We start from the raw sequence: 24,804 nt of genomic DNA on the forward strand, positions 1-24,804 counted from the left end.
AGTATACACTCAATTAGCCACATATATTGCACCAATTATAGGTGTATAGTCCAGTTTGTAAATCATCAGTTACAGGTATACAGTAAAATAGCTACCTACATATCAACAGATAACCTTAACTACCAGTAATCACCACCCCAGACAATGATGAGAGTGAGGTAACATTTCTTTTAACATTCTACTACAGAGAATGTTGGGAGTGAGAGAAGATTAATACTAATATTCTCCTCAGACAGACGTGTAGATAACATTAACTACCAATATTCTCCTCAGACAGTGGTGAGAGTGAGATAACGCATTATCTACCACTATTCTTCTTGGACAGTGGTGAGAGTGAGATAACATTAACTACCACTGTTCTCCTGAGGACAGTGATGAGAGAGATAACATTATCTACCAGTATTATACTCAGACAGGCGTGTGAGATAACATTAACTACTAACATTCTCCTCAGACAGTGGTGAAAGGAAATAACATTAACTACTAATGTTCTGACATGCATGACATTGGCAAAATAATATTGTTTAAGCCATGGTGAAAATAAGTTGATATTGGCTTATAGTAATCATAAGAACATGATAAAAGTGTTCCTAGACCATGGTGAAAGTAAGGTGACACTGACTATTAGTATTTTTAGACAATGCTGAAAGTAAGGTGACACTGAGTAACAGTATTCTTAGGCTAATGGTAGAAGTAAAGTGACATTGACTAATAATATTCTTAGGCTAGTGGTGGAAGTAAGTTGACATTAACTAAGAATATTCTTAAATCATGGTATGGTGAAAGTAAGATGATGTTAACTAATAGTAATCTTAGAACATGGTGAAAGTGAGGTAACATTAAATAATGATATTGTTAGACCATGGTGAAGGTAAGATGACATTGACAGATTGTATTGTTAGACCATAGTGAAAGTAAGATGATGTTGACTGATTTTATTGTTAGACCATCATGAAAGTATGATGATGTTGAGTGATTGCATTGTTAGACCATGGTGAAAGTAAATTGTCATTGATTAATTGTATTGTTAGACCATGGTGAAAGTAAAGATGTCTTTAACTAATTGTATTGTTAGACCATGGTGAAAGTAAGATGTCATTGATTAATTGTATTGTTAGACCATGGTGAAAGTAAATTGTCAATGACTAATAGTATTGTTAGACCATGGTGAAATTAAGATGTCATTAACTGATAGTGTTGTTACACAATGGTGAAAGTAAGATGTCTTTGACTGATTGTATTGTTAGACCATGGTGAAAGTAAGATGTCATTGACTAATAATGTTGTTAGATCATATTTAAAGTAATATGATATTAACTAATAGTAATCTTAGAACGTGATGAAAGTAATATATCATTGACTAATTCTGTTGTTAAATCTTAGTAAAAGTAAGATGACATTAACTTTTTGTATTCTTAGACTTATGGTGAATATAAGATGACACTGAGTAATACTGTTGTTAAACCATGGTGAAAATAATATGATGTTAACTCATAGTAATCTTAGACCATGGTGAAAGTAAGGTGATATTAAATAATGATATTGTTAGACCATGGTGAAGGTAAAATGACATTAACTCATGGTATTAATATATATATATGGTGAATGTAAGGTGACACTGAATAACAGTATTCTTAAGCCATGGTGAAATTAAGATGGCATTAACTAATGTTATTAATATATGCAGTAAATCCTGCCTAAACTGAAAATATCAAAATATAAGAGAAATCTTATAAAAGGCTGTCTATATGGTGGAACCTGCATAAGATGGATGGAAAACTATCTTTTAAATATTAATTTAATGTTTACTTAATAATTTCTTTAAATATTAATAAACACTTAATTAATTAATAATTTGTTTAAATATTAATAAATTCTCAGACATTTTTCTAGAGTAAGTATTGGTTAAATCTTGTTTTTTTTTGCTGTCATTGTTCTGGAGGTCACTATTCAAAGGAATGAGTGACTGTACTTTTGGTTGCATTTGCTGATGGAAAACTAGAGAAATCATTGGTAATAGGTAAAAGTTTAAAATCTGTGCTGTTTCAAAAATTTAAGGAAGGATCAACTTCCTGTAGAATGGAAAGTGATTAATAAAGCATGGATGACAAGTGCTATATTAGAGGAATTTTTCAACAAATTAAAAGAATGGAACAAGAAATAGGAATATTTTACTTTTCCTAGATAACGGAACTTGTCTTCCAAAAGTTCAACTTTCAAATATTTATTTAGTCTTTCTATTTCCATGTACAACATTAGTTCTATAGCCACTAGATAGTGGAATTATACAGTGTATAAAATTGAAATACAGAAAATTGATGCTTCAGCATATTTTTTTTACAAACATGGACGACTGTGGGAGAGCATCTGAAATGACCATGAAAATTGGCGTGGTAGATGCAATTGCATTTTAAGTCATTTTATCCAATGCGTAAAAGATGAATGCATAATAAAGTGCTTTCAAACTGGATTTGTTCTTGATAATGGAGGAGATTGGGGAGAAGTTGTTTGTTATGATGATTTTAGTGAAATTCAAACCCTGATTGAGAAGATTGATGCAGATTATGCTGTGAATACGGGAAGGTTTTGTGAACGTGACAAGAATATTTTAACAGAAATTGATGAAATTGACTTAAAATCTATAATACAATCACAAGATGGTAACAGTGTGAAAGATTCAGAAAGAGAACAGAATGGAAAATATAGTGAGAAAATAGAAATTCCTACTTCATCACAAGTATAAGTTATATTAACAGAATCAAATTGTATGAAAAAATAAAGGAGGAAAATTAACTTCATGTAAAGGAGGTAGAATTGGCATTCTCTTTAACCTCATGAGAAAGTCCATTAAAAATGGAACAGTTGAAATTGGACAATTTTTTTCAAATAAATTTGGTTAAGATTTTGTGTACTTATGTATATTTTGAATGTTTATTTTTGTTCTTATTCTAATAAATATAGTATAAAGAGTATAACTTTATTCACAAATGTCTTACTTCCCTTCAGTCAAGCAAGTATAACATTCTGCTTAAAAATTATATATAATTAGGATATGCACGCTCACTGTCTAAACTGGAAAACGTGCTTAAGCTGGAAATTTTTTCAGGCCCATCCGATTCCACCTTAGACAGGTTTTACTGTATGTGCTGAATGTAAGATGACACTGAGTAACAGTATTCTTAATCAATGGTGAAATTAAGATGGCATTAACTCAGGGTACTAATATACATGTGGTGAATGTAAGATGACACTGAGTAGCAGTATTCTCAGGCCATGGTGAAGGTAAGATGGCATTAACTAATGGTACTAATATACATGTGGTGAATGTAAGATGACACTGAGTAACAGTATTCTCAGGCCATGGTGAAATTAAGGTGACATTGACTAATAGTATTATTCATAGACAGTATTAAAAGTGCTATACACACCATTAATGTATGGACTTATTTGAAATTAGCCCTTATTTTCTGTGTAAAACAGTTTCTGGTAATATAATGCTATATGTTATCTATTCAGTTTATGAGTACAAAACTTTGTTTTGAAATATTGTGGCAATGAATGGCTTATCAGCTACATCTATACTGCATATGTACATATTACAGAGTAATGCGTGAAAGTCTTGAGCAGACCCATGGTACTTGAAGGGGAGAAGCTATTTGAATGGACAAATTTTACATGGATGTCATGGTAAATATTTTGTCATCAGTAGGTAAATGTACATGAGAAATTGTATGTATGGATGGATTAATTAAATGTTATGAAGGAGTGGCTTACTTTACAACTTTGTGTCTTTTTCAAGGTGTTTTGGTTTAGCAATGCTAAGCTTACCTTTGGCATGTGATTCTTGCTGACAGTCAGTATTTCTTTGTTTTATGTACAAAAATCATTAAGCTTATGAAGTTAACTTTAACCTATTTTTTCTTGTGAAGTTATATGTCTTCACTACTTAACTATTGTGTCATAGGAACATATTTTTGCACTCGTTGTTATAAGGCTGAGAACCGAGGACAGTCAGCTCCAACTAGCTACATAGATACTGTAGCTTATATGCCATCCCTGTAGTTAGTCAGTTAGTACAACAGTTGTAAGATGTTACTTGTATGGTAGAGCTGAATTAGTTACTAAGAAGATTAACCTGAGGTAAATGATCTCATTTCTTCTATCAGTGAAAATAGACATTATAAAAAAAGTAAGTTTCACATTCATTAATTTATCTGGTGCATTGTGTTTGACTGAGATACATATCCTTTATTAGCTATCACAACTCTTGCAGTTTACTTAAAACGAACATGTTGGCAAGTATATTGTTTAAGATAGTGTCCACTCTTTAGTTTGAGAATGTTATGTTCAACATTACTATTAGAGAAATGCCCTGTCTTTAGATTCCAGATGCTGTAGTCATTGTTATTTTGAGAGAAGTATCATGTCTTTAGATTCCAGATGCTGTAGTCATTGTTATTTTTAGAGAAGTGTCCTGTCTTTAGATTCCAGATGCTGTAGTCATTGTTATTTTCAGAGAAGTGTCCTGTCTTTAGATTCCAATGCTGTAGTCATTTTATTTTTGAGAGAAGTGTCCTATCTTTAGATTTCAGATGCTGTTGTTGAAGATGCATCTTCAGTCTTAACATACAAATCTCATAATTAACATTAATGTTAAAAAAGTTCATTTTGTGCTATTGAGGGAAATAGTGTTTCATTTAATTTATCTTTCTTTTATGTTGTTATTTACAGAGTGATAGAATGTTGACCACTGTCACACTTCCTGTATATAACAATACCTTCAATGGAGTAAGTTCATATTTTGTTCTTTTTAATTCATAAAAGTTATACTAGAACATTAAATTATGTAAATATGAAATATGTTTCCCACCACACATTTATTTAAAAAAAAAGCAAAGATAGGTGTACCCTAAGAAGCAGGGTATTGTAAGCTGGTTTACCATAACCAAACTCAATACTTAAGTAGAGAAGTTCTGTATACATTCACTACAAGTCTTAATAAGTTGTAAATTATCAAGAGTTTTAATTAGTCAACTGCATTGATATAGAATATAAACCATCAGAAGTTATGAGACTTAGGAACACATCATTTCATGATACTTTTAGACGTCACCTAAGTGTGAATGTTCCTGTAATACCTTAATTATATTACTGTACACCTGGCCTCACCTAATGGAACAAATTCTCTCGCTTCACTCAGTGAAATAAACTTTAATTTTCTTCCTGTTCCTTTAATAAGGGCCCTTCGTGGTGGATTCCTGTATGCGGTGAGGGACCTCCCAGGGAAGGTTCTGTTCTATCTGATTACCTCTCTGGGATCTAAACATCCATCCACATGTTTGCCGTGCACGGCGACCCTTGAAGGGGAGGAGAGGATCCTGGTGGTTGAGGGCTCCAACCCTAACACACCACTTTGGCCTCAAATTCCTGTAGACGGGCGGCCTTTTGGCCCCCCCAATCAATCGGCTGGTCCACTTGGGCTAGAGTCAACCAAGTACCAGTGTTGGAAGTTCTCAATGGGTGTTGTGGACACTGTGCCTGATGCTGGTGTTTGGGTATAGTACTCACGAAACCCTGGCGTTGCTGCATTGTCCTTGCATGACTTTGTAGTGCGTCCCCTTGTAGGCTCCATGGTGGGTGGGGTCAATGGTTACCGAAACTTTTCTTTTCCCTATGGATCCTCCAAAAAATTTAAATAAAATTGTAAAAAAACAGTCAATGGGTGCGACCACGTCTTGAATACTCAGAACAGCAATCTTCAACATCAGTAACACACGTACCTCATTTTCTTATATTACATTCTCTTTCAGAAAAACCTTAGGGCAAATGTCACCTTTTTTTATTCAACAGGGACTAGAGGGACTTGCTGGCTCTCCAAAGTCAGTAAAGAAACTTGATCTGGTGACATATTGGTTGAAACATCCACATCCCAACACAGTGAACTCCTCTTGAATTCAAAGGCAATTGGGGATATACCTATTGAGGTTACACCCCATGCTACCTTGAATTCTTCACGAGGAGTTATTGTTGAAAGGATTTGAAGAACGCTCCCGAGTCAGAGATTCTCGCTGGTCTCTCACTCAAGGAGTTTCTGCAGTGAGGTGCATCTCCACTGCAAAGATGGAGTTACACTGCCAACAAATACCCTCGTTTTAACATTTACTTCACCACGTGCACCTGCCACCATCAAGGCAGGTTATCTCATTTGCAGGGTTCGCCATACATACCAAACCCTCTTGATGTTTCCAATGTCAGAGATTCGCCACTCAAAGACATCTTGTCGTGGTTCCCTGACATGTGCTCGTTGTGGAGGCAAGGACCATGATGCCTATGACTGTGACATGAACCCGCGCTGCAAACTGCAATGGTTCTCACCCCTCTTACTTTCATTCCTGCCCAAAATGGTTGGAGGAAAGAGGTGTGCAGCTTGAAAACGACACATAACATTAGTTATCCTGAGGCTCGGAAATTGCTGTCCACAACTCCATCTCGACATATGCTGCTGCACTTCATTCCACAACTACAGTGGAGTGCAGACAGATCTCTGTGTCTCCAAGAGAATCGTTTTCAAAACAAATGAAAAGCCTTTTGACCTCCGTGGTTAAAAAGGTTGATGAATCGACTTCCACACCCATCTCTGTTCCTCCCATACCTTCCAACAAACCTCAAGATCCACGTCCTTCAGTTTCAAATACAGTCATTTCTTCTGATACATCTTTTTCAAGACAAAACAATTATTCGTTCACGTTCTCAGTCACTGGATTCCCCTTCCAATAACAAAAACCTGCCCACCCGACCCAGAGCAGGATCCATGGAGGTTGATAGACCTCCTCCGACTAAAGACAGTAAAGAAAAAAGACGTGGTCATAAACCGAAGGGTTCTCCAGCCACTTCACCTACCCGTTCTTAAAAATGGCCACCTTGATACAATGGAACTGTCGAGGTTTACATTCTAATCTGGATGATATCAAAACGCTGATTGCTTCCTACCATCCTGTTTGTCTTTCTTTACAAGAAACATTTCTCAAAACTGCTGATACTGTCTCCATTCGGCAGTTTTCTCTGTACAGAAATGACAGGTTGTGTGATGGTCGAGTACATGGAGGGGTGGCACTGTTGGTTGATCAACACGTGCCCACCCTGTCTTTGTCACTCAACACACCCTTGGAGGCTGTAGCCATCCATGTTTCCTTGGGTCATACCATCACTGTTTGTTCTCTGTACCTGTCCCCTGGAGAGACATATGATCAATCAGATCTTGATGCTCTCGTTGAACAGTTGCCATCTCCATTTCTAATCCTAGGGATTTTAATGGACATTAAAATTCTGGGAAGTGCTATTATTGATGGGAGGGGCGATCTGTAGAGCGGATGCTCTCTGATCACAATCTTTCTCTTTCAATACTGGTTCTTCCACTTTCTTTCATGCACCTAGTCAGTTCTTTACCGCTATTGATCTCTCAGTTTGCTCCCCTTCATTATTCTCCCATTTTCATGGAGGGTTGACAGTAATCCACTAGGCAGTGATCATTTTCCCATCCTTTTGAGAGAGACTGGCGTGGTCGATGCCACCCTACCCGCGTGCCCGGTGGAAGCTGGATCAGGCAGACTGGTCCACTTTCACTGCTCTCGCAGAACTTGATCCTGCCATCGTAAATCAGCCATCAATAGACGACTGTGTAGCAGCGGTAACTGACTGTATTACACATGCAGCTGCTCAGTGTATTCCTAAAACCTCGACATGTTTTCCACGATATTCTCGTCCGTGGTGAAATCCTGCTTGCCACTTAGCACGGAAGGCTCAAAAGCGGGCCTGGGATACTTTTCGTAGATATCCCACACTTTCAAACCGGGTTGCTTTCCAACGGGCCGTGCACATGCTAGGTGGGTAAGACGCCAAAGCCAGAAGGAATCTTGGATTAAGTTCACAACCAGCATATCTTCTACCACCAGTTCCAAGATCATATGGGACAGGATTCAAAACGTTAATGGGCACTACAATTCTGTCCTTCTCTCGATCTTACTCTCTGATGGTCAGGAGGTGACTGATGTTCGGAACATCGCTAACACTCTAGGTGAAAGCTTTTGCCGGGTATCTAACACTTCTGCTTGTTCCTCCACCTTCCTGGCCATCAAGACTTGGGCAGAACGATCACCTCTTTCCTTTCGAACTGACTGTTTCTTTGACTATAATTGTCCCTTTACCCTGGTGGAACTAAAAATGGCCCTTCATCGGTCTGCCAGTACGTCTGTTGGACCTGATGATATTCATTATGACATGCCGCACCATCTATCTCCTGCTTCTCTTGATGTCCTTCTGATTGTTTTCAACCGGATCTGGCAGGAGAATGTTTTTCCTGATGCCTGGTGCCAGGCTATTATTTTACCTTTCTCTGCCAGGAAAAGATCCCAAGATTCCTTCAAACTACCATCCAATTGCTTTGACGAGCTGTCTCTGTAAGACATTAGAAAGGATGGTTAATGCTCGTCTTGTTTGGTTCCTTGAATCAAACAACCTCCTCTCGCCACCCAGTGTGGGTTCCGTCGACAGCACTCCACCACAGACCACCTAATTCATCTTGAAACATCTATCAGAGAAGCCTTTCTCAACTGCCAACATCTTGTATCAATATTCTTTGACATAGAGAAGGCTTACGACACAACATGGAGGTATGGCGTTTTGCGAGACCTCCATACATATGGGTTACGTGGCCATCTACCTATGTTTATTAAAAAATTTTTAATGGACAGGAGATTCCAAGTTTGTGTGGGTTCGACACTTTCCCGTTCTTTTGTACATGAACTTGGAGTCCCTCAAGGATGTGTACTGAGTGTTACACTCTTCAGTATAAAGACAAATGCCATCACTGAACAACTCCCTCTCACTGTTGCGAATGGGCTGTATGTCGACGACTTTCACATCTCATGTCAGTCGTCAAACATGAGATGTATTGAGCGGCAACTACAAACTGCCCTCAATGTGTACGGAAGTGGACTCTGGCGAACGGCTTTAATTTCTCTCTCTCAAAACTGTATGCATGCACTTTTGCCGCCGACGGGTATTCACCCTGATCCTGAACTTCATATCGGTGAAGTTTTGCTGCCAGTGGTCCGGAGACCAAGTTCTTGGGGCTTATCTTTGATCGTAAACTGATTTTTATACCGCACTTAAAGCAGCTTCGGGTCAAATGCACAAGAGCACTGAACATCCTCCGTGTTCTCTCTTCTACCAGTTGGGGGGCAGATCGCTGTTCAATGTTAAAGGTATATCATGCTCTTATTAGATTGAAACTCGATTATGGATCAATGGTCTATGGCTCTGCCAGACCCTCGCCTTAAAGATGCTGGACCCCATTCATCACCAAGGACTTGACTCTGCACTGGGCTTTCCGTACCTCTCCAGTTCAAAGTATATACATTGAATCTCATGAACCTTCTCTACACCTTCGCGGTTTGCAACTATCTTTACAATATACTTCAAAACTTCATTCCTTACCAAAGCATCCCACCTGGAAATGTGTTTTCCTTCCTCGGTGGGCAGTACTTTTTCAGAACAGACGATCTGTCATTGCTCCGTTTGGCCTTCGCATCCGGGCGTAATTGGATGAATTGGGTCTGTCCTTGGACAACATTGCAGATTCCACAGGTTGGCCCATCCCACCATGGCTTATTACAGCCCCAAATGTGACCTTTCTTTCAGTCACCTAAAAAAGGCAGATACTCCAGATTGGCAGATACTCATTGTTACAATTTTGCTATGTATCTTTTAAAACTTCTCTTCTTTTACATTTTGATACTGGTTGCTATGGCACATAACCCCGAACCAGTACTGGAAAGACCAACTTCAGGTGACTGACGGTGGTTCTTGAACTTACCTGTTAGTCTTCCTGGCGGGTTATGATCATTACCTTTTTTCTAGAGTAAATACCTTACAACTTCTTATACTCTGCCTTCTATCTTAACATTGTAGACTAGGTGTCAACATTGGTTTTATACTTTTTTGTTTTACCTTCATTTCCATTTATGTCTATTACTACATTTATTTATTTATTTATTTATTTATTTTTACATTTTTACCGAATGTCTGGTGCAGATAGCCTCGCTGCTTTGTGCCATAAAACACTAAATCAATCAATCAATCAATCAACCTTTAATAAGGGATATTTATTAAGGTTAAGGTCAGAGGTCAAACCACATAAAAAATCTTTGTCATGTTTATTTTTCTAGTAGCTTGTGCCTTTCTTATTTTGAAGCATTGTTTTCAGAATATTTTACATAAATATATATATAAATGTATATCAGTGACCTTTACAGTTTTATATTTCTTTATGAATATCATTGTTTACTCACAAAATAAATTTCCTGTAAGTATAAACATGTTTAAGACAGAGACATGTTTTAAACTTTTTTGTTTAACATTGTTTTTTTTAGATTGAATATTTTACATAAATAAAAATAAGATATTAAGCTTTATCCAGTTATAATAATTTTTTACCCATGTTGGTCAACCAGAAGAATCAGTCCATAGTAGGTGTGATGGGTGTTGATGTTACTGATGAGGAGCTGAGGAAGATGGAACCTAGTGCTCAGGTTAGCTTTCAGTTAGATTAGACTTAAAATATTGTCAATGAAAAAGGACTAACAAAGTGTGTGATGAAACTTGAATAATGTGTTTAAACTGCATTAGTTTTCTGAAATGTTGGCAATCAACACTTGCTAATTTATATTTGCTGTTTTAGTTGGGTCCTGGAGGATATTCTTTTTGTACAGATCATGATGGTTACATAGTCTTCCATCCTGGCCTACCAACACAAGTAAGTGTTGTTACAGGTTTTTTATTCTACCAACACAAGTAAGTGTCGTTACGGATGTTTTCATTCTACCACACAAGTAAGTGTTGTTACGGATGTAAACATCCTACCAACACAAGTAAGTGTTTTTACGGATGTAAACATCCTACCCACACAAGTAAGTGTTGTTATGGATGTAAACATCCTACCAACACAAGTAAGTGTTCTTACGGATGTTTTCATCCTACCAACACACGTCAGTGTTGCTACGGATGTTTCCATCCTACCAACACAAGTCAGTGTTATTACGGATGTTTTCATCCTACCAACACAAGTAAGTGTTGTTATGGATGTTTTCATCCTACCACACAAGTAAGTGTTGTTACGGATGTTTTCATCTTACCAACACAAGTCAGTTGTTACGGATGTAAACATCCTACCAGCACAAGTCAGTGTTGTTAATGGATGTTTTCATCCTACCAACACAAGTAAGTGTTGTTACGGATGTTTTCATCTTACCAACACAAGTAAGTGTTGTTATGGATGTTTTCATCCTACCACACAAGTAAGTGTTGTTACAGATGTTTTCATCTTACCAACACAAGTCAGTGTTGTTACAGATGTTTTCATCTTACCAACACAAGTCAGTGTTGTTACAGATGTTTTCATCCTACCAACACCAGTCAGTGTTATTACAGATGTTTTCATTCCACTTCTTTTTTTCATATATTTACAGTATGTTTCTCTTTTCCTTTTATCTGTCTACCATATATGTTTCTATGTCCTTTTGTCTGTTTATTATGTGTTTCTATTGTCCTTTCTTTATGTACTATTCATGTTTCTTCGTCCTTTTGTCTGTCTATCATACATATTTCTCTTTTATGTTGTCTATATAAACATATATGTTGCTCCATCTATTAGTTCTCTGTCCCACTTACACATTTTTCTCTGTTTTACTATCAGTTTTTGACTTCTGTTCTTCAATCTATTAGTTTCTCTGTCAAACCTACACATTTTTCTCAGTTTCACTATTAATTTCTGATGTATGGCCATCCATCCATTAGTTTCTATGTCCTACTTAAACGTTTTTCTCAGTTTCACTGTCAGTTTCTGACGTCTGGACATCCATCCATTAGTTTCACTATCAGTTTCTGACGTCTGGACATCCATCCATTAGTTTCACTGTCAGTTTCTGGACGTCTGGACATCCATCCATTAGTTTCACTGTCAGTTTCTGACGTCTGGACATCCATCCATTAGTTTCATTGTCAGTTTCTGACATCTGGACATCCATCCATTAGTTTCATTGTCAGTTTCTGACATCTGGACATCCATCCATTAGTTTCATTGTCAGTTTCTGATGTCTGGACATCCATCCATTAGTTTCACTGTCAGTTTCTGATGTCTGGACATCCATCCATTAGTTTCACTGTCAGTTTCTGACATCTGGACATCCATCTATTAATTTCTCTCTTCCCTATCTGGTTGTCAAAATTCTTCTTCTTTACTAGCTATTCATTTAACTGTTTAAACTGGCTCATTTGGTCATGTCATTCCAGTGTAACCTTTATTTGTTGCTTTGTTTTTATAGCATGACAGATGCTGTTTGTAAAGTTTTTGAGATATTAGAAACTGTTATTTATAAGTAGGTTATGAAAATACTTGATTTTTTAAAGAACAACAACTTAGAACTGAGTATTCATTAATCTTCTGCTAAGAAGCAGAACTAAGTTTTTATATCAAATTAGTTGACAAGTTCTCTTAAAAGATGCTAGTTCTCCTTATATGTGAATAATGAGATCCAACACTATGAAACAAATAACTGACAAGCAGCCTAGAACATAACTCTTTCTGTGATGTATTATTGAATTTGTAGGAATAATTTTCAACTTTTCTATATTTAATTTTAGGTTGATTATCTGGATGATCCTCCACATTATGATTTAACTGATGTGGAAATTAATAACAAAGATATTATTGAGGTAAATTAATAACTAAGATATTATTGAGATTAATTAATAACAGATATTATTGTGATAAATTAATAACAAAGATATTATTGAGGTAAGTGAATCACAAAGATATTATTTTGGTAAATTAACAGAAAATATATTGAGGTAAATTAATAAAAATATTATTGTGGTGGTTAATAACAAGGATATTATTGTGGTAAATTAATAACAAGGATATTATTGAGGTAAGTTAATCACAAATCACCCACGTGTTTGCCGTTTGTAGTGAGTTGTGAAGAGGAGGAAAGGATCGTGGTGGTTGAAGGGTCCAATCGTAACACACCACTTTGGCCTTGAATTCCTGGAGAAGTGCAGCATTAGGGTGGTCCACGTAGTGCCAGTCGGCTGGTTCACTTGGAATATGGTTAACCAAGTACTAGTGTTGGATGTTCTTTACAGGTGTTGTGGACATTGTATCTGATGCTGGTGTTTAGATATAATGTTGACAAAAACCATGGTGTTGCTGCAGTGTCCTTGTTTGGCATTCTAGTACATCACCTCATAGGGATCTATAATGGTGGGGTCAATTGGTGGCAAAACATTCCCTTTTTTATTATCAATCCTCCAAATAGAAATTTAAATAAAATAGTGAAAAAACAGTTCATAAGTAAACAACCACATCATGAAGATTCTGAGTAACAGTCTTCAACATCTGTAACACCTTTACCTCATTTTCTTACATTACATTCTCTTTCAGACAGACCTTTAGGGCAAATGTCTTCCTTTTTTATTCAGAAGGGACTAGAGGCAGTAAAGAAGCTTCGATCTGGTGACATGTTGGTGGAAACATCCACATCTCAACACAGTGAACTCATTTTGCATTCAAAGGCGATTTGGAGATATATCTGTTGAGGTTACATCTAATGCTACTTTGAATTTGTCACGAGGAGTTATTGTTGAGAGCAATTTGAAGAACATCCCGAGGTGGAGATTCTCTGTGGTTTCTCTAATTAAGGAGTTTTGCAGTGAGGCATATCTTCATTTGCAAAGATGGAATTATGATGCTAACCAATGTCCTCATTTTAACATTTACCTCACAACTTGCCACCATCAAGGCAGACTATCTTAATAGTAAGGTACAGCCATGCATTCCAAACCCTCCCAGATATTTCCAGTGTGAGTAGTTCTGTCACTCAAAGACATTGTGTCATTGTTCCTTGACATGTGCTCTTTGCGGTGGCAAGGACCAAGATGCCTACGTGTGAAATGGACCCTCAGTGCATCAGTTATAATGGTTCTCACCCATCCTACTTTTCTTCTTGTCCTAAACGGTTGGTAGAAAAAGAGGTGCAGCATTTGACAATGATTCAAAACATCACTTACCCTGAGGCTCAAAAGTTGCTGTCCACCACTTCATCTCAAACACATGCTGCTGTATATTGTTCCACTACTACAGTGGGAATACAGACAGATCTCTCTGTTCTCAAACCAAATGAAAAGTCTTTTTACTTCTATGGTTAAAACAATTGATGAATCAACTTCATCACCGATCTCTGTTCCTAACACACATTTCAGCAAATGCTGAGATCCAGTTCCTTTGGTTCTGGGTACAGGCATTTCCTCTGATACATCTTCTTCTCCCACCTCAAAATGCAAAATGATCATCCGTTCGTGTCCTCAGTCTCTGGAATCCTTTTCCAACAACAAAGATCTGACAAATCGACCCAGGTCAGGATCCATGGAGGTCGACAGACCTCCATCAAATAAAGAAAAAAGACGTGGTTGTAAAAAGAAAGGCTCTCCACCCAATTCACCTATATGTAAATAAAAATGACCACCTTGCTACAATGGAACTGTCAAGGCTTACATTCTAATCTGAATGACACCAAAGCACTGATTGCTTCCTTCATTCCTGTATGTCTCTTCTTAAAGGAAACATTTCTGAAACCTGCCGATACAGCCACATTTCGGCACTTTTCTTTGTACAGAAATGGCAGGCTGTGTGATGGACGAGTGCATGGAGGGGTGGCACTGTTGGCATGTGCTTACCTTGTCTGCCACTCTTGGAGGCCGTATTTTCTTTGGTCATACCATCATTGTTTGTTCTCTCTGCCCGTCTCCTGAAGAGACCCATGATCAATCAGATTTTGATGCTTTCATTGAACAGGTGCCATCTCCCTTTTTAATCCTGGGAGACTTTAATGTACATATCCCCTCTCTGGAGGTACTGATGTTGATGGTAGAGGTCGCTCCATAGAGCGTATGCTCTCAGATGCTGGTTCTTTTACTTATTTCCATGCACCTAGTCAGTCCTTTACTGCTACTGATCTCTCAGTTTGCTCTGCTTCATTATTCTCCCACATTTCACGGAGGCTTAACAATAACCCACGAAGCAGTGATCATTTTTCTGTAATTTTCAGAGAGATTACCCATGGTCGATGCCATCTAATCTGCGTGCCCCAGTGAAAACTAGATCAAGCCAACTGGCCCTCTTTCACTGCTCTTGTAGAACTTGATCCTACTGTTGTCTTTAAGCCGTATATAAACGACTGTGTGGCAGCAGTAACTGACTATATTATACAGGCAGCTGCTCAATGTATTCCTAAAACCTCAACACGTTTTCCACGATATCCTCATCCTTGGTGGAATCCTGCTTGCCAAATGGCACAGAAAGCTCAAAAACGAGCCTGGGCTACTTTTTGTAGGTATCCCACACAACTTGCATCTCATCACTTTCCAGCAGGCCTGTGCACATGCTCAGTAAGTAAGATGTCAAAGTCAGAAGGAATCTTGGGTTAAGTTCACAACCAGCATATCTTCTATCACCAGTTCCAAAGTCATATGGGACAAGATTCGAAAAGTCAGTGGGCAATATAATTTTGTCCCTCTCTAGATCTTGCTCTCTGATGGTCAGGAAGTCGCTGATACCTGGAGCATCACAGGTACTCTAGGTTAAAGCTTTTGCTGGGTATCTAAAACTTCTATTTCATCCTCCACCTTCTTAGCCATCAAAACTCGGGCAGAGTAGCCACCTATTTCCTTTAAAACTGATTGTCTCTATGACTATAATCATCCCTTTACACTGGAGGAACTCAAATTGGCCCTTCTTTGGTCTGGCAGTACATCTGTTGGACCTGATGATGTACACTATGAGATGCTGAATGACACCTATCTCCTGCTTCTCTTCTGCTTGTTTTTATCAGGATCTGGCAGGATAATGTTTTTTCTGATGCCTGGTTCTGGGCTATTGTCCAACTTCCTCTAAGCTTGAAGGATCCCAAGGTGCCTCCAAACAACCATTCCAGTTGCTTTGATGAGCTATCTCTGTAAGACCTTAGAGAGGATTGTTAATGCTCATTTTGTTTGGTTTTTCGAATCAAACAACCTCCTCTCATCCTGCCAGTGTGGGTTCCGATGACAGCATTCCACCATGGATCACCTAATTCAACTTGAAACACCAATCAGTGAGGTTTTTCTTTCTCAAACGACAACATCTTGTATCAGTATTCTTTGATATTGAGAAGGCTTATGATACAACTTGGAGGTATGGCATTTTGCAAGACCTACATATATATGGGTTACGTAGCCATTTGCCCATTTTTATTGAAACATTTTTAATGGACAGGAGATTCCACGTTCAGATATGTTCAAAACTTTCCTGTTCTTTTCTTCAGGAACTTGGAATCTTTTAGGGCTGTGTTTTGAGTGTCATACTTTTCAGTATAAAGATTAATGCCATCACTGAACAACTCTCTCTTTCTATTGCAAACAGGCTCTATGTCGATGACCGTCACATCTCGTGTCAGTCGTCTAACTTGAAGTATATTGAGTGGCAGCTACACACTGCCCTAAATCATTTACTGAAGTGGACCACAGCAAACAGTTTTAACTTTTCTCTCTCTCTAAATCCATTTGCATGCAATTTTTGCTGCCAACAGGGTATTCACCCTAATCCTGAACTCTGTATTAGTGAAATTATGCTACCTGTGGTCCTTGGGGCTTATCTTTGACCACAAGCTGACATTTATACCACACATCAAGCAGCTATGTGTCAAATGTACAAGAGCACTGAACATCTTCTGTGTCCTCTCTTCTACCACTTGGAGAGTGGATCGATGTTCTGTGCTAAAGACATATCATGCTCTTTTTTGATCAAAACTAAACTATGGGTCATTGGTCTATGGCTCTGCAAGGACCTCGGCCTTGAAAATGTTGGACCCCATTCATCATTATGGACTTTGGCTCTACACCAGGGCTTTCTGCCCTTTTCAAGTCCAGAGCTTGTTGGAAGAATCTCATGAACATCCTCTATACCTCCACCATTTCCAACTGTCTTTACTGTATGCCTCAAAACTTTGATCCTTACCACAGCATCCCACCTTGGGTTGTGTTCCTCGGTGGGCCATACTTTTTCAGGATAAATGCTCTGCCATTGTTCCATTTGTCCTTCATGTCCAGGTGCAGTCTGATGAATTGGATCTATCCTTGATAACACTTCTGTATCCACTGATCAGCCCATCCCACCATGTCTTATTACAATTCCCAAAAATGACCTTTTAAGTCATCATAAAAAAAACCAGACACTCCCAATTGGAAATACTGTCTGTTATTTGCTGAACATCTTTTGAACCATCCATCCATCCATCCCTATTTATACAGATGGTTCAAAATCAGGTGACTATGTGGGCTCTGCCATGGTTTGTTGTGGTTTGGTGGTTGTTCACAGAATCCCCTCTACAGTTTCTGTGTTCAATGCTGAACTGTATGCCATTTATTTTGCCCTAGATCACACAGAAGCTTAGCAATACTCAACTTACACTATTTATACTGACTTGCTTAGCTCTCTGCTGGCCCTGAAATCACGCTGGTTTTCACCAATAACACTGCACAACAAAGTTTTGCTTCTTGAACACTGTTGAGTGTTCCTTAGAGATTTTGGCTGCTGATCACGAAAATTACATCCAAATTTGCCCATCACATACTGTTTTATCGAAATCTTCAGTTTCACCAGGACATTGGTACTACGGAAAAACTATATTAGGGCAACTGGAATCTGTCAACTCATGCTGACTACTGTTGGACACTGCAACGTGATGCACTAGACATTGAATACAAATGAAAATCAGGAGCAAAACACTTTTAATTATGTTGAACTTAATAGCATATTAGAAACATAAAAGCAATTAAATACATTATTGCTGGTCAACAGTTAACGGATGAAGCAAAACCAAAACTGTATTTGTACATACCCATTAGGTACCTGTCACAATCAGCAAAAACTTTTCAAAAAAATTGTTTTGCAGTCTAATAAAACTGACTGGCTCATTTCTCTTTAAAATCTATTTCTATCCAGTTTTTCTGGATACTGGGCCATGTTGGTATTCATCGGAATGGGCTTGCTGACACCTCAGCTAAATCTGTTTGCTCTGGCACAATCACTGCTGTACCTGTTCAGTACATGGACTATGGTCCTGTATTCAAGGCTTGACTCCATGCTAGTTGCCAGTCGACATGGAGTCAGCAATGTGAAAACAAGCTTTTTCCAAATAAATCCCTCTATTGGACTTTGGCCGCCTTGCTTCTGTAAGGATTGGAAAGAGGAAGTTGTCCTAACTAGATTATGCATTGGTCACAGTTTTATCTCATCGCTTTTCTTTTATCTGGGACTGATGCACCAGTGTGTTGTCTGTGTGACACTCAGGTCACAATAAGCCACATTTTACTGTCTTGCTGTCATTATGACCCTCAACGATGACAACATTTTAAACATGTTTTGTCCCAAGGAAATGTTTTTAGTGTTTTAGAGGCCATTAATCTTTTTAATACTAATTAAGTTTTTAATTTATACATCAGACCTTTTATAATGTGATTCCCATTTAAGAATCAAAGTACATCTAGTTTGATTTGAAATTAGAAAATGGTTGTAACATCAAATAACTTGAAACCAGGACTGAAAGGCTAACTTCAGGTGACTAAAGCTGATGTTTGAACTACCCCTTAGTCATCCTGGTGAGTTATGATAATTGCAATTTTGCTACAGAAAGCACTTTACAACTTCTACTACTGTAGTTTTTCTCTTACTACTGTAAAGTAGATATAAAGATTGGATTTAATGCTATTCATGTTTTTAATTCAAAACTTAAACTTTGTTTTGTTTTAATTTAATTTCCTTTCATGAATTTTAATAATTTTACTTTAATTTTAACTTTTTACCAGATGTTTGACACAGATAGCCTAGTTGGTTTGTGCTATAAAACACCAAACCAACCAACCATAATCTCAAAGATATTGTTGTAAATTAATAACAAAGATATTATTGAGGTAAGTTAATCACAAGGATATAATTGTGGTAAATTAACAACAAAGATATTATTGAGGTAAGTTAATCACAAAGATATTATTGAGGTAAATTAACAAGAAAGATTATTAACATAAAATAATAACAAAGATATTATGAGGTAAGTTAACAAAACATATATTAAGGTAAATTAATAATAAAGATATTATGAGGTAATTAAGAGTAAAGATGTTATTGAAGTAGATTAGTAACAAAGAATTTATTGATGTGAATTAATAACAAACAATTTATTATGATAAATAATTTATTGTGGTTAATTAACAACAAAGATATTATTGAGGTAAATTAACAACAAAGATATTATGAGGTAAATTAACAATAAAGGTATTGTAAGATTAATGATAGGAATCTTATGAATTAAATTTCAAGTTTTATTTCTTATAAATCAGTTTCTTGGCTGATAGTAATCCTTTCAGCTATTTTACATTATAGTACCTGTTGATGTAACATTAAAATAAAACTTATATGTATGTTGAGGCTGTTGCATTGTAAATTTTGTTTTGTGTTCATCAAAGGGTGGAAAAGTATGTTCATAAGGATAGAAACAAATAAGGAATTGTGTGTATTGTATCTTTATACTGATTATTAGTAAGACCAGCATTACTGTATCAAGTTTTTTATATGACATAAATTATAGGTCACTAGTTCAGCCACACTGGAATATTGTGTTCAGTTTTGGGCTTATCACCTTAGGAAAGACATTGAATTGTTGGTAAGAGTTCAAATAACAATTACTATAATGGTGCATGGGATGGAGGGGCTGTCATACCAGGATAGGTGGAAATTCTCTCTGATTGTCTTCTCTTGAAAAAGAAGTTATTGAAGATCTCATTGAAGCATTTAATGTTTTAAAGGGAATTGGTAATGTTCATGATTAACTGGCAGTGTTCATGATTAACTGGTATTGTTCATGATTAATTGGTATTGTTCATGATTAATTGGTATTGTTCATAATTATTTGGTATTGTTCATGATTAATTGGCAGTGTTCATGATTAATTGGCAGTGTTCATTGTAAATTCATAGTATTCATGAGTAATCCTTAGTGGTCATGATTAATTGGTATTGTTCATAATTAATTGGTAGTATTTATGATTATTTGGTGGTGTTCGTGATTAATTCATAGTGTTCATGATTAATTGGCAGTGTTCATGATTAATTGGCAGTGGTCATGATTAATTGGCAGTGGTCATGATTAATTGGCAGTGTTCATGATTAATTGGTATTGTTCATAATTAATTGGTAGTATTTATGATTATTTGGTGGTGTTCGTGATTAATTCATAGTGTTCATGATTAATTGGCAGTGTTCATGATTAATTCGTAGTGTTCATGATTATTTGGCAGTGTTCATTGTAAATTCATAGTGTTCATGAGTAATCCTTAGTGGTCATGATTAATTGGCAGTGTTCATGATTAACTGGTATTGTTCATAATTAATTGGTAGTATTTATGATTATTTGGTGGTGTTCATGATTAATTGGCAGTGGTCATGATTAATTTGTATTTTTCATGATTAATTCGTAGTGTTTATGATTAATTGGCAGTGTTCATGATTAACTCGTAGTGGTCATGATTATTTGATAGTAGTCATCATTAATTGGTAGTGTTCATGATTATTTGGCAGTGTTCATAATTAATTGACATTGGTCATGAATAATTGGTAGGGTTTATGCATTATTTTTATACTTAAAAGAAAGAATAATAGTGCAATGGGGCAAAAATATAAACTTTGGCAAGGTAGGAGTAAACTTCATCTGAGACTATTTTGGCAGTTGGTATTTGGTATGGATTGCCTTTTAATGTTGTAGATGCAGTAAATTTAAATGAGAGTAAGGGAAAACTTGATAATTATATGAATCATAATGGCTGACTTTTAACATCTTTTTAAAATTCATTTCTTTAATAGTTTTAGTTTAGGTGTAGGTCTCATGTTGTTCCAAGACATTATATTATTACAGGTAACCAGAATTCAGAATGAAAATGCAATTTGGTCCTGGCATACATACATAAATTTTAGTTTTGTATACTTCTAATGCATTTTATATGCAAGATTATCTGTAGTTACATTTAATTCACTGCTAAGCCTAACCATATAACATTTTAGATGTTAACTCTGATTAAGGTAAGGTTTATGACACCATAATCCTGAGTATGAGAAGATTTGAGACACTAAGCTCCTATGATTTCACAGGTTTATAATAATATAACTGAGGTAAATTTGCTATTATTCTAAAATTAGTAATAATATGATTGATATAAAGTTGCTATGATTCTACAAGTTTAATAATAATATGATTGATATAAAGTTGCTATGATTCTACAAGTTAATAATAATATGATTGATACAGAGTTGCTATGATTCTACAAGTTAATAATAATATAATTAATATAAAGTTGCTTTGATGCTACAAGTTAATAATAATATGATTAATATAAAGTTGTTATGATTCTGCAAGTTAATAATAATATGATTAATATAAAGTTGCTTTGATTCTACAAGTTAATAATAATATGATTAATATAAAGTTGCTTTGATTCTACAAGTTAATAATAATATGATTAATATAAAGTTGCTTTGATTCTACAAGTTAATAATAATATGATTAATATAAAGTTGCTTTGATTTTACAAGTTAATAATAATATGATTAATATAAAGTTGCTTTGATTCTACAAGTTAATAATAATATGATTAATATAAAGTTGCTTTGATGCTACAAGTTAATAATAATATGATTAATATAAAGTTGTTATGATTCTGCAAGTTAATAATAATATGATTAATATAAAGTTGCTTTGATTCTACAAGTTAATAATAATATGGTTGATATAAAGTTGCTTTGATTCTACAAGTTAATAATAATATGATTAATATAAAGTTGCTTTGATTCTACAAGTTAATAATAATATGATTAATATAAAGTTGCTTTGATTCTACAAGTTAATAATAATATGATTGATATAAAGTTGCTTTGATTCTACAAGTTAATAATAATATGATTAATATAAAGTTGCTTTGATTCTACAAGTTAATAATAATATGATTAATATAAAGTTGCTTTGATTCTGCAAGTTAATAATATGATTAATATAAAGTTGCTTTGATTCTGCAAGTTAATAATAATATGATTAATATAAAGTTGCTTTGATTCTACAAGTTAATAATAATATGATTAATATAAAGTTGCTTTGATTCTACAAGTTAATAATAATATGGTTGATATAAAGTTGCTTTGATTCTACAAGTTAATAATAATATGATTAATATAAAGTTGCTTTGATTCTACAAGTTAATAATAATATGATTAATATAAAGTTGCTTTGATTCTACAAGTTAATAATAATATGATTGATATAAAGTTGCTTTGATTCTACAAGTTAATAATAATATGATTAATATAAAGTTGCTTTGATTCTACAAGTTAATAATAATATGATTAATATAAAGTTGTTTTGATTCTGCAAGTTAATAATATGATTAATATAAAGTTGCTTTGATTCTGCAAGTTAATAATAATATGATTAATATAAAGTTGCTTTGATTCTACAAGTTAATAATAATAGGATTAATATAAAGTTGCTATGATTCTACAAGTTAATAATAATATGATTGATATAAAGTTGCTTTGATTCTACAAGTTAATAATAATATGATTAATATAAAGTTGCTATGATTCTACAAGTTAATAATAATATGATTAATATAAAGTTGCTATGATTCTACAAGTTAATAATAATATGATTGATATAAAGTTGTTATGATTCTACAAGTTAATAATACTATGGTTGATATAAAGTTGCTATGATTCTACAAGTTAATAATAATATGATTGATATAAAGTTGCTATGATTCAAGAGGTTTCTGATAACATGACTGACATAAGGTTGCTATGATTCAGTGTGTTTCTAATCTTCTATGATTCAATGTGTTTCTAATAACATTATTGACATAAATCTTCTATGATTTCACAGGTTCGTAATAACATGATTGATCGTAGATCAGGAAATGCTACATTAGATGTTTATATCAAGATGTTGGACAAAGTGAGTGTTTATTAAATAAATACATTTTTATTAGTATATATGAATTAAATACAAGTTAAAAATAGTGATTTTTTTCTGTTTTTCTTCCACTGTTAGTTTTACACTATTATATCTTTGTTTAAATTTAAATTTCTTTTTTAACTTTTTGTTTTCAGTGTTGACTAATGGTAATTTTACTTTCTTCAATATATATTGTCCTCATATAATATTTCATTATTACTGTGTGATTGCAGAACAGCTGACCACTTTTACATTTTGAATAAGTTCTGTTTATAATGGAATCACAATTACATTATAGATTTAGGTGATAGTTTAGGTTTAGTACGAAGGTTTGGTTGAATTAACCTGACATAATTTGTTTTATGTGTTTTAGCAGCCCCCTCACATCTTTTGTAAGTTAATGTTGGTCATATTTCTTTATAGAAATGCATTATTCCACAACGATTAAGATATTACTACACTCCAGTTGATCAAACTACCTTCAGGTGAGTAAAATCTAATTTTAACAAAATTCCATTTGTTCAAACAGTGTGTATATGATAATTCATATATGTATCACTTCAAAAGGAATGTTAGCATTGCTAACAAGATGTGTGAAAAACTTTACTAACCAAAGAGTTGTGTGAATCTCTTTATATTGTTTTTGTGTTTTGCAATCACCTTGCACATGTGTAAAAATGATATTTGTTGTTTAGAAGGTTGTGCATTTATATGATCCAGATATCAGTGTTTAGACAGGCTATACAACACACAGTAAACAAACTTGGCAGGGGTTTAGTTTAGAGAGAGAAGTCTGATGAATTCTCTCCCCAAAGGGGTGGTTAGGAACGTTGTAATTCCTCTTCGTCCCCTCATGTGAAAGATTATTAAACTGGGTGTTTACCTGTTTTTCTTTGGCTTGTTTAAGGTGATGAAGTGAGGTAGGACAGTACGAAACTGACGCACAAGAAAGGAGAGTGAGACAAAGGAGGCATAAGGGAAGTAAGCCATGCCAGAGCCCATTATCAGAATAGCCTGAAGATATGAAACATTAACTCAAACGGCACCACTCGGGGCCAGGCAAGGACGTTGCTTTGGCTGGAATCTAAAGATCCAATACCAGAGATTTAGGTGGGTGTGGGGGGTGAGGTTGGGAACAGAAGTACCCCGGAAAAACCCACTTTCATGGCCTGTGAGCCAAAAACTTGACTTAGACCGTGCCCAAAAGTATCTGGAAAGAAAAATCATGATTATTAATACATTTTAGAATGAAAAAGGAAGCAAGTGGATTAAGGCAAAAGTATAGAAGTGGCTGGTTGTAACTTGGAAAACTACTAGCTGTAGAACAGGTAGGAACTTCAGGTTGAACTTGCATTCACACCTGATGCCCAGAGTTGATGGAGAAAAACATGAGTCTGGTGGTGAGTTAACTTGCTGTTTTTCTTCGGGAAATTGTTCTTTATCCGTCTGGGATGATTTGTTTCTTCTTGCAATTTTCATTTGTGTCTTCTGAATGATTGTGGACTGGTTCTCTGTTTGAACTAACACATCGATAGTTGTAAAGTGAATGGTCTGAGTCTGGTTGGTGGTTGTGTTCCATGAAGCTGGAACTGAGGTCTGGCAGGAACTATAGCTTGTCTTCTTTGGATTGTTAAGTCTTGACATGTTGCTAGCAGTGGATG

At 35.5% G+C, this 24,804-nt stretch overlaps 2 protein-coding genes across 5 annotated transcripts in view; both read left to right on the plus strand.

Moving 5' to 3' along the window:
- The window catches only part of LOC143241720 (voltage-dependent calcium channel subunit alpha-2/delta-2-like), a 32,638-nt gene extending 29,488 nt beyond the window's left edge, over positions 1–3,150 (plus strand). Inside the window, exons 12-13 of the mRNA XM_076484946.1 lie at positions 2,493–2,705; positions 3,050–3,150. Coding sequence (XP_076341061.1) covers positions 2,493–2,705; positions 3,050–3,150 — 314 coding nt within the window. The remainder of the gene's footprint in view (positions 1–2,492; positions 2,706–3,049) is intronic.
- Positions 3,151–3,629: 479 nt separating this feature from the next.
- LOC143241789 (voltage-dependent calcium channel subunit alpha-2/delta-2-like) overlaps positions 3,630–24,804 on the plus strand; it is an 89,688-nt gene continuing 68,513 nt past the window's right edge. The window contains exons 1-7 of one of the 4 annotated variants that reach the window (XM_076485022.1): positions 3,630–3,687; positions 4,732–4,788; positions 10,512–10,589; positions 10,739–10,813; positions 12,700–12,771; positions 23,072–23,143; positions 23,567–23,628. In XM_076485022.1, coding sequence (XP_076341137.1) covers positions 3,661–3,687; positions 4,732–4,788; positions 10,512–10,589; positions 10,739–10,813; positions 12,700–12,771; positions 23,072–23,143; positions 23,567–23,628 — 443 coding nt within the window. In that variant the 5' untranslated portion in view covers positions 3,630–3,660. Of the gene's footprint in view, positions 3,688–4,003; positions 4,141–4,731; positions 4,789–10,511; positions 10,590–10,738; positions 10,814–12,699; positions 12,772–23,071; positions 23,144–23,566; positions 23,629–24,804 lie in introns of those variants that run through there. The other 3 variants (XM_076485021.1, XM_076485023.1, XM_076485024.1) reach the window with 3 other exon arrangements.

This window comes from Tachypleus tridentatus, unplaced genomic scaffold, assembly GCF_004210375.1.
Source record: "Tachypleus tridentatus isolate NWPU-2018 unplaced genomic scaffold, ASM421037v1 Hic_cluster_1, whole genome shotgun sequence".
Classification (NCBI taxonomy): domain Eukaryota; kingdom Metazoa; phylum Arthropoda; class Merostomata; order Xiphosura; family Limulidae; genus Tachypleus; species Tachypleus tridentatus.